This window comes from Lampetra fluviatilis, chromosome 5 (assembly GCF_964198595.1).
Source record: "Lampetra fluviatilis chromosome 5, kcLamFluv1.1, whole genome shotgun sequence".
Taxonomy (NCBI): Eukaryota; Metazoa; Chordata; class Hyperoartia; order Petromyzontiformes; family Petromyzontidae; genus Lampetra; species Lampetra fluviatilis.
In genome coordinates this window covers 14,360,291-14,371,679 of record NC_136279.1, presented here as the reverse complement: position 1 = coordinate 14,371,679, position 11,389 = coordinate 14,360,291, and the positions used below count along the sequence as shown (strand labels likewise).

The window sequence follows — 11,389 nt, the reverse complement described above, 5'->3', positions numbered from 1 at the left end:
GTGACGTCACGGTAATCGGCGGGCGAAACCAACGAGAACGCGGGGAGTGGTGGGTGTTCCAAGGTGGGCAATCCAGGAGGGACACGAAAAGCCTCGAACAGAGAGAGAATTGAGACTAGATTTTGAAGCTTTCGTGACTGCAAGGATTCATACTGTTAGTTTTTTTTCGGTAAAGTCACGTAGGTAAAAATATAATTAAATAATAAAAATAATATTAATTATAATAATAAAATAAATTTACTATTATTTATATACATTTTTTCATAAATTTTTATTTTTTACCTACATGACTTTACCGAAAAAACCTAAGAGTATAGAGAATTGAGACTCGAGTAAGGCGGAATTCGGGATAAGCTGAAAATGTCTTTAGAAATAAATAATCATACGGGAAAATATAATACAGCCGGAAACACTTCTTGCGTGCTAATTTATCCTAGCGCGGCAGGATTAGGTGGATATTGAAATATGTACGCTAAGTTTTGAGCAGGAAATTCGAGGTGCGCTTATAAACAACTTCCAAGTTGTGGCACGCTATCACTGACCATTGTAAAGCTGCAATTGACGTGCACGTGTGCACTAGACATTCTGAAGCTGTTCACAGTATGCACTTTTCTGTTGTATGGAATTATATTAACACGTGTTAGTGCTCCCTCTGATATCACAATAGACTGTCAATTCCACAATCCCATCATATTTAAGAGTGTTATTCTTAGCCATAGTAAAACCATTAATCTGCGTGTCACAACAATCTCATCTGACTTGCCATGGAACAGATGTGGTACTAATCTGGCTAAGGATGCATTAAATAAGCTTTACCTTTTTGGTGCCAAGCCTTCATTAAAATGTGTGGAATTTGGAATACTATTTTCATGAATGGAGTGGAGCACCCAGTTCCTACCTCACTGTATTGATATAATTCAACGTAACGCAGTCAGGTTTATTGATAACCAGCACTCACTGATCACTCATTGGCAGTCAGTCGCATCCTCATGACTCTTCTACCTAGATAAATCACCCATTTATCACTACTATTATGCGTAGAGTTAAGATATTGGTACTAGAAATGTATTTCTACAGGACCCAAAGAGTCACCAATGTAGAAGTAAGTTAAAGGTTGCACATAGAAGAAGACCTGATGCAGGCAGCGATGAGAAGGAAACTGGCACTATTTGGACACATTTTAAAATGAACAATTAAAAATGTATTGGTCGTAAAAATGGAAGGAACTGGAAAAAGAGGAAAACCTAACAGAGAATGGTTTGACATCAGGTGCCAGAAAGATGTGCAGTAATTGAGCATTTTGTCATAAGACAGAGGAAAGTAGAAACAATGTGCAGTGAACACCTACGGGCTATCTGCCCATGGATCGTGAGCAGCATGTGTACTGTGTTGCCATGAACTTCAATCATTGACTTCTCCTCCGATGTTGAGGATAAAGTTTACAAAACCGTTTCATCTCATCCGCACTGTTCGACCATGATCCTGTAGCTGAAAACACTTCTCTTTCTGCTTCTTTCCTCGCACTGCTCGAATTTGGAATTCTATCCCATCATATATCTAAATACTAGGTAACTATCCAACTGGCCGTTTAAAAACTATTCAGGAAAAAATGAAATGTGATTCTCACCAGGCCCGATGGTGTTAAGTGCAGTCTTCAAATCATATTGATTCTGTCTTTTTGGCCTCAGTTTATGTGCTAAGAACAAGGACCCAATGACCAAAATGTCGCCGAATATATACTTTCTCATAAAGCCGTGTTGTTGACGAGTGTACTGAGTAAAACTAAAAAAATCCAATTTCGTACAATGTTGCCTAAAAAAGCCTTAACTTCTATGTTCTGCAGTTTCAACAATGCCGCTTATTGTTTGGTCTTTAGGCCTGTGCTCAGCCACCGTTATTACAAAAAAATTAAATATTTTGATGACATTGCAAAAACTGTGGGTAAAATTACTCAGACTCGAGAACCTTCCTTGTTCGTATGTCACTGCCCCACCCCCGTTGGGCGCTCCAGTTTCACTTGGTATCTCCCAGCTCCCGCCCAGCGGTGATATCACGCGTGTTAGTAAACATGCAGCATGGCTGACTTGTGCAAGTCATGACATCCTGCAACACAGTGCAATGGGGTTGGTAATGGACTTATAAACAAACACAAGGTAGGACAGATGTTAGACAAAATGTCCTTGTCACAAGTCTCCTTTATACAAATTATGCGGCGATCCTGCTGTGCTGGCAGTGGTGGAAAAGCACAACAAAAAAACTCCACACACTCAAGCAAATACATTTACTGTATATCACTGGCGACGTTTCAACTGTAGCACATCGGCTAGAGAGATAGCCTTAATGAGGATTTGAGACTGTACTTTACACCATGGGGCCCAATGAGAATTACATTTTACAAATTTTCTGATGAAGTTTTTTTTTCATGGGCATATAATTATTTGTCTTTTATACAATCCGCTTATCAGGTTTGCAGTTACATGAAAACACCAGAGACGTTTTAAAAAAACAACAGTGAAGTAGATTTTTTTTGGTATTTTACAAAATGCCTGCAAGGTTTTATGTACGGATCAAATGCATCCATGCCACAATCCCATCTTACACGAGCTAATCTCCGGGGACGTTCACTCCTTTGGGCTGCCATTCCGTCACCAATCTCGTCCAGCTGCTAACATCCCTTCTGGCGATGAGCTCTGCTCATGCCAACTCATTGTAGTCGTTATATGTTTGTAAATGCTTTATGACACTATTTTTTCACGAAGGGATTGGTTAATCAAATATTGGATTAATGCATACGTTTCTACAGAATCATATAAAATATAGTTTGTTTTTAAGTAGTGTCTAAATGCGACTTGAACACGTTCAGCATGGGTGCTTTGGGAAATTAATTCTAGACTATATGGTACTTGAGTCACAAATGCTATTTTATTCCAGGTTGTTCATTGGAAGTTCGAGCATTTGGGTGTTCTGATAAGTGCATACATTTTCAATTCGAGAATGATTGCATTTATCTGGTTTGTTATCGTTAGGCTATGGTTGAGAAATAATGTTTATTATATTGTGCTTTTGTTGGCCAGCATTGCTGCTGTGCCACGTTGTTTTGGATCTGGATAACATTATATTCTGGAAGCAGATTCTACTGTTTTATCATTTAATATTGCTCCTTAGGAGCCTACATAAATTACAACAATACTTATATTGTTGCCATGCTTGATAACCTGTGCTGGAATACAATGACTGTTGTCAGAAGTTAAATTAGTGGAATGAATATCATGTTTATATTTGTTTAATGTGTATTGCAATTGATGCACGGTTTCTGAAGATTAAGAGCTGTGGTTTAGGTGGATCGGTCATGGAGGATTATTTGACCATACTTCACCAGACTGGGGAGCACAATATTTTACTCCCCTCCCACTGATATGGATGCCCATATTTAATTTAGCCCCTAGGGTTTTTAAGACTCACAAGCTTCCTCGCAACATGAATACAGTGTTCCATTGTGGAAGGAACAATGTCTGTAATTGTCGATGCTTGTTGGTAGGTTTAAATTCTGAATTTCTGAATACTGTACAAGTTAAAAGGGGCCCAAGGCACCGCAGTGCTCTGTATTGTATTTGTTACGCTGCTGATAAATAGCAACATGGAAATTTGAGTTAAACCTTAAAGAGTGTCGAAATATACTAATGCTAGTGATAGTTTTCACCAACATATTGAAAACGTTGAATGTCTATTTTTACTATGAATCAGCATTTTCCACTCTGGCCTGACACTGGTCGCATTGTCGCAACACCACCTGTACACTCGCTCCGCATCTCACCTGCAGGGACATCATGTGAGGTTTCAAGTTTCATTTATTAGGTATAGCCCTGTGAGCCATGTGGCTCTTGAGTCGGGTGCAACCGCAACAAACAAAATATGAACAGAGAACATATTAAAGCGACAACGCGCAACAGAAACATCCTGGGATAAACCAGCAAATCTTCCCAAATAAATCTCACCGTATTACAACGTTGTGTGCAAAAATCCCAGTGTGATGCAAGTCAAACAATAACAACCATAAGACAATTTAGATTAAAGTTATCAGGCCAACTCCACACTTCCACAAGAAACATGGCTTAACCATATGTTTCCGAAATCACCAAGATAAAGTTATAAAAACAATGTAACAACAGTTATCATGAGAACTGTGAGGTGGGGTTTAGCACGGACTGTAAAGTCCAGGGCCATGTGCAAGTCATTGGTGACTCATTGAAGTACTGTACGATCCAATTATAATTATATTTACTAATGCCACTTATTACATCCGAAGTATCACGACTCGTTTTCGGTAGTGTCCTTCATTTGGATGTTTGACCAATGCTGGTGATGCTCCTACATTGGCAGTGGTGCTCAAGCACACAGTCATAAGCGCCAATAAGTGGCCTTAAAATAAAAAAAACACACAATGACATGATGGTAGAATGCATTTCCAAGGTGTGGTATTGGCATGAACGACTCTTTGCCATCCACGATGGTATCTTGATCTTAAGAGTGCTGTAGTTTAGTTTAATCCATCGTCTTCTCAACAGGCATTAAGGGTCTTTAGCAAGTGATGGAAACTCCACGTTCTAGTGGCCAGTGTTTACATAGGTCAACCACTATTGCAATTCCTGTTGCAAATCGCACAAAATATGTGCCAGAGTCGTTCATTGACTAGGATTTGAACTATACTCTTAGGTTCTTTCGGTAAAGTCACGTAGGTAAAAATAATAATATAATAATACATGAAAATAACTAAATTAAATCACGACGTTTCGACTGCAACACAAGCAATCATCAGGTGTGAAATCCACAAATTGTCTTGCTGTGGATTTCACACCTGATGATGATTGCTTGTGTTGCAGTCGAAACGTCGTGATATTTTTATTGTTTTATATTTGTATCATTTTATTATTTCCCTTCTACGTGATGACTTTACAGAAATAACCAAGAATATGAATCCCTGCAGTCACGAAAGCTTTAAGTAAAAATGTAATACCACATTGCTATAAAACATAACATTCACTCACAAGTCAATCGATTTAACGGATTTATTTTGTCATTGGGGTGCTTGCAACACATTCGCGAGCCGCTTGGAACCGATGAATCGATCCGTCGATCGACAAATCGCGCCGCCGATTATGCGGCGATCGATCCGTGGCTGTCAACAAACAACCCCATCCGCGCATGCGCGTCGGGAAATTCCCAGCCAACCCTCGTCACGTGACGTTCGTCACCGTCACGCGCCCGCTGGTTACGTCACACAGCCCGCGCGCGCCCCCCCCCCCGTTTCACCACGTGACGGTTGCTCACCGGGTGACGTCAGCCCCGTGCCATCACGTGGGTGACACGTGTTGGTGGTGGTGGTGGCGAAATCATCGTCATCACTCTAGAAGTGTCGAAATATTCTAGAATTGTCTTAGGGGCCGTCCATTAATGACGTCACGCGATTTTGGATGATTTTTGACCCACCCCCCTAGTCACACGGCGTCACAAAAAGTCAGACCCCACCTCAAATATGACGTCACAAAGCTCTGCCCCCCCCAAAAAAAACACATGATTCAAATCGCTTTCAACTATTGTCATTGTAGTACGTACTTAATGTGCCGCTGCACTCTGATGTTGTAGGAGAAAACATTTATTAAAAAGTATATTTAATTAAGCAGAACGTGTTGTCTATATTTATTTAAAGTTGAGCAGTTTAATGTGACGTCACATTTCTCACACCCCCCCCCCCTCGTCACACATCGTCACAAATGTCTGACCCCCCCCCCCCCCTAGGTGCGTGACGTCATTTATGGACGGCCCCTTATCACTCATGCTACAAGTGCCAAAAACTCTGGAAGTGTCTTATCACTCACTCCAGAATGGTCTAAATACTCGAGAAATATCTAATCACTATACAAGTGTCTTATCACTCACTTTTGAAGTGTCTAAATACGACACTTAGCAATTATAAATAAAAAAAACTTTCGTCAATAAGTAGTCTTAAAATAAAAAATGAATATGTGACGTTTCAAGCAATAGCCTTTCTTCATAGAGCATAGGCCACAGAGGGGATAATACAAGTTGAAGGACACACTCTACACTATGGGGCCTTGATTAGAATTATATTTTTATATGTTTTCTGATGACCAGTTGTTTTTAATTGCTATATGAATAGTTAGCAAATCGGTGCTCTTGGGAAACAGAAAACCTTTCAATAATCAAAAAGTACTCAATTTAATCAGTAAAATACCGTATAAATATGTTCAGTGAAATAACAAAAATCTTTACATTTAACTGCCACTTAATGCCTCAGAAAATCAAAGTGCCATGCGTCACATTTCAACTCAAACATTCGAAGAACGTCTCCAGATTAAAAAATAAAGTATTTAAACATCCCATCGGTCATAGGGAGGGCATTTGGCTCAAACACAGGCAAACTCTGGACCGGTTTCGACATTAAGTATCGCATCAGCCAGAATCAGCTTTGTTTGAACCAATGAGGCTCAACTTTCAGATGTTTAGAGTCTAAGCCTATCTCTCTCATTAACGTGTTCTTTGGTCGACGATAAAAAGTATATAATACACTACGCAAAATAATCATCGCATCCGTTTACAACCAGTGCGTTTTATCGCGGTCATGATGACGTCAAAATTATATTCTTGGTTCTTTCGGTAAAGTCACGTAGAAGGGAAATAATAAAATAATAAAAATAATAAACAATTAAACAGTGATAATTTAATTAGTTAATATTTTTATTATTTTATTATTTCCCTTCTACGTGACTTTACAGAAAAAACCAAGAATATTAATCCCTGCAGTCACGAAAGATTTAAATCAAGACGTCAAAATTCTACAGCTGGACTACTTCCACTCAACAGCTGACGCGTGACATCATTGCCCTTCGGGCGGAATGACGTCATTGCTCGCTCGCGTTTCGTGACGTCATCGCGCGGCCCTTTAACAAAAAGGCGGGAAAGTTTCGTCGTGCAGGGCGTTAACGACGTCGTGGGCGTCGTTATCGGCGTTACAATCACACGACGTCGCCTGTTGTCGCGCTTTGATGCCTTGATACCAGCATGGTCGACTTTCAAGTGTTACGCTGCTACGCGTGTGGAACTTTCCAGGTTCATCAGGCGAGTTATGGGCGCGTCTGCTTGCGAATGAACCACTTTTAATGAAACCAACAACACATTTGTGTGCGGTATGAATACGGCCCGTTGCCCGAAACATCGTCTGGCATTGATTTTCTGTTAAGGCTGCAGTGGTATTGATGCATTCGTTGAGTTTTAGTTTCTGTTAATTGTCCTTGTGCACTACTGCCAACGTAGCAGTATCGCCAAAGTACTTGTTTACATGCCGTATTGTCGCATATGTCATTGAAAGGATTGCATGGGCCACCACGTCTGGCTACGATAATAAAAACCCTCCTCTCCATGGTTGATAGGTTAATTCGATGATGATGATAATGATGTCGATGGCTCAACTTGTGTGTACCGGGAACGAACTCCACTGGGCTGCCATACGGCTCGCCCCCCATGTGGCCGTTGATGGCTTTTTCAATAACTTTGTCTCGCTGTCATCCAGTGTGGTTTTTTTAATGACTGGCAAATAAATAACTTAGTCATAATTTGGCGATGCAGCGTTCGTTGGCAGTGGTGCACAAATAGCACAGCGCATAGGACATATAGGCTATACCTAAAAAATGAACTTTAACTTGAATGTGCTATGTAGCACATACAGTCCTATAGGATGGTCTATAGGACTTTATGTCCTGATGCACGTCTGGAATACGGCATGGTGGAGGTAGCGAGGGTTGGTGGATGGCACAATTGTTGTGAAACTCCATTCCCGTGGGCGTCGAGGTGCCATATGCTGGCTGGCCCGGAAAAGGCAGTACAGCAAGTGTGCTGCCAATCACCATGTGTTTCCATGTGTACGGGGATACAGCGTTTCTCCCTCACGCACGTGGGTTTTCTCCGAGTGCTCCGGTTTCCTCCCACTTGTATAAACACGCATTGACTGAAAACATACTAACATTAAAACCCAATGCAAGACCCTACTGAAAAGAGTCATTTGACTCAAATGTGGCTTTCCCAGATAAATAATCGAATTAATAATGAAGGTCCATTGCCCGAAGCGTCATCTCTTATATATTTATTGTTATGTCACTGGCTCCCTTGCAGTAGAGTACATTATTTGAATTGTACAAGCTCATCATTCCCAACATGTCTGTCTGTTTTCATATCTGCAGGTGAAAAATAGTTCAAAGTTTACCTGCAAAATGTGTGGAGAGAAGCAATCTGTTAAAAAGGTTAGCTGTGCACCTCTCATCTATTTCCTGTACACCTGTGATTGTGTAGCAGTGCAGTATACAATACCTGTGCATTTGTGTGTTGATATGCATATATATAGAAATTGTACTTGAGTCAGCATCGACTTTTATACCTATGCATGCCAGTGTGTGTGAATGTATTTTGTGTATCTGTGTGCATGTGTGCAGGTCTATGCTGTGTCAAGTGGAAAGGACTGTCGCATGTTTGTGCAGCAGCTCAACCGCTCACAAGGAGAGAAACATGACCAGAGGTCGCTCATACTTGTGTAATAACACTTACGGAACATGCACACGCTTTCACTCTATGGCAACGCGTACACCCTTAAAGTACCAACACACGCTTGTGCACACACAGTCACAATAATACACATTCATATATTTTTTCCATTAAAAACAGCATTAATTGCTCTGCTTATGCAGATACAATGTATTGTTTATTCTTATTCATAGAATTATGCATTTTTGTAAAAAAAAATTAAGGATGTGATAAAAATGTGTCTTGAGCTTGAGTGGGATGTTTGCTTTCAATCAGCCATTTGCTAGTTTGCTAATATTTTTTGTACGTTTTACAAACAAAAATATGACACTTATTTAGCCAAAAAAGCATACTAGTGTTTTTAACGCTTGACTTTTCACACTTGAATATTACTGTTATGTGGTGCAAAAAATACACACATATTGTATGATGCCACACTCTTGTGGACCTAAGGTCAGTGTTTCTCAGGGTATCCATATTGTCAAAATGACTGATGGTCAACGCCTTGTATCATAGGGCTGCTGGCACGAGTGACGATGGTTGCTCTAAAGATGATGACGATGATGACTGTGGAGGCAATGTTGCTGATCGCGAGCCGGATGTCTGTGGGGATGTAGATGCGGAGAGATCAACTTTATCATCGGGGTAAGAACTGCCCAAAGCTGTGGAACACTGTCCCATACTGTATTTGGTGTCTTGAGATTCTTCTCCAAGAGGCCAGGATCGGGATTTTGATGTTCAAGATTTAATACCAACTTGCATAATGTTTGTCCATGAAATCGGTCTTCTGGAGACCACATTGAATTGTTACTGGCTTCGTTATCGGTGTCAGTGCATCTCTTGAGATATGGCTCCAGGAAAATGGGTTTTGGATTAAAACATTTTTAGGTTCTGTCTTTACAAGTCAAGATTGGCAGATTAACAGAAATAACTAGCCCATTTGTATAACAGCATTTATTGATTAAAATGTGAAAAAGGGTTGTGCTGTAATGCTGGTTATGAGCTCGAGGAAGTGTACCACTGATAAGTGACACAATAGCATGTGGGTTACAGGCGGTGGGCCAGGTTTGTGGAGTCAACTGCACGATGTGAAGATGCTGACAATGACGAGGAGGCCGAGTCGGTCACTCTCAACCAGAGTGAGTGGATGGGGTGAGTGACTGGAGAGGAATATTTGCACTAAAAGCAGACTTATAAATTATAATTCCAAATGCATTGATTCTTGCATTCACTTATCCGCTACTCATTTCGATTTGTACTGCAGCATTACATTATGGGCACCAAAAGTAAATTATGTACTGTACTTCTATGCCCCCACGACTATGCCCCCCGCCATCATTCTGCACTGACCAGTGTGGTGAAGTATGATCAATTAACCCCCACAAGCTGCACAGCTTGAGGACACCCCTCTTCCAGCAGTGGATTTACATTTAAGTGAATGTTTATGTCACTTGGAGAAATTGTCGTGTAGTCACTGAGCATTGCAGAAGTCAGGGTTAATTCCTTTGACTCTGGTATCTCAAACAAATTATGGTCCTACACAGTAGGTTTGATAGTCTTATTCTGGTCACCATTTATTTTGCAAGGTTTTTTTGTAAAAAAAATTGTCATCCCTTTTTCGCAATCATTGCTTATATTTTTTTCATCATTTTGATACTGATTAAAAAATGTCCCTTAGATGTAAAAGTTTGGTTTAAAAGTTGTCTGATGGTCTATAGTAGACATTGCTTTGACACAGTGATAACAAGTGTTCAGAATAGTGTTGTAAGCCTTCGAGTCTCATTCTTGCTTGGATTGTTGTTCACAGGTGTCGACGCCAAGGTAGGGGCTTGACACGGGTACGAAGAAGACAGGGTCCCAAGGAAGATGAAGAAACATTGCCTCACATCGCAAAGAGAAATCGAACTCTCGCTGCCTGGATACCATGCTCAAATGACACTATTTTCCCACAAGGCAAAATCAATCTACCTTTCCTTCAAGCCACAGTAGACCCTCTCTGCTCTCACGGAAAAACTGACATGACCTGCTCTCAGGACCAAGGCAACTCTGTACACATTCAGGATAAAATTGAATATATTTGCAATCAAGAAAACACCAGTGCTGTCTTTCCTCAAGGCAAAACTGACATTGTCTCCTCTCAGAGCAAAATTCCTTTTAATCAGGACAGAACATACCCTCTTGCCTCCCAAGGTAAAAGCAACTTTTGCCCTCAGAGCAAAACTGACAAAATGTTTTCTCACCAAAAAGTGGTCTCTATGTGCTCCCAGGATAATACTAGCTCAGTCTTTCTTCAAAATAGCAAGCATGTCACATTATTTCAAACAGATGATGATTTTGATGAAGACATTTAATGACAACAGGAGGTAGCCAGGATGCTCGGGCTGATAATGGCTCAAACAGAGTGGATATTAAATTGTTAGAGCCCTAAAACTGAGACTATCTCAGGGACTTCATGCATTGCCATTTTATGCCTGCGAAGCCAGCACTGCTGATTATTGTAATGGATGGGCATTCCTTAACATCCTGTGTCCTTTTCTTAGCATACGTATTTCATGAGGTTCATAATAATAACACCCATCGATGAAGGAGACATTTTATTTTCAAATGTAATTTTTTTCGAGATCTGTGATAAATGTTGATTGATAACATGTTATTTGTCTTCAATTCAATCAGGTGATTTCTCTTGCAGATGAATATCATTGTAACTTGAGAATATATATACATAACTAAAGTTATACTGGTAGGAACCTGGTTACACCAGCCCACAGGGGATTATTGTGTCCGTCCGTCGTACAGG

General features: G+C 40.4%; 1 protein-coding gene across 4 annotated transcripts; it reads left to right on the top strand.

The window, feature by feature from the left end:
• The first annotated feature begins 8,255 nt into the window (after positions 1-8,255).
• MRNIP (MRN complex interacting protein) lies at positions 8,256-11,173 on the top strand. 4 transcript variants are annotated; one of them, XR_013636880.1, is made up of 5 exons: positions 8,256-8,315; positions 8,505-8,587; positions 9,109-9,237; positions 9,646-9,744; positions 10,400-11,173. XR_013636880.1 is itself a non-coding variant. In XM_078856198.1 (5 exons), exons 1-5 carry the CDS (start codon positions 8,286-8,288, stop codon positions 10,423-10,425), a joined length of 354 nt encoding a protein of 117 aa, XP_078712324.1. In that variant the 5' UTR covers positions 8,262-8,285; the 3' UTR covers positions 10,426-11,173. The 4 variants fall into 4 exon arrangements, 3 of the variants coding, with proteins under 3 accessions (XP_078712324.1, XP_078712322.1, XP_078712321.1); XM_078856198.1 differs by having other exon boundaries at positions 8,262-8,315; positions 9,646-9,731; XM_078856196.1 differs by having other exon boundaries at positions 8,262-8,315; positions 9,632-9,731.
• Positions 11,174-11,389: the final 216 nt, after the last annotated feature.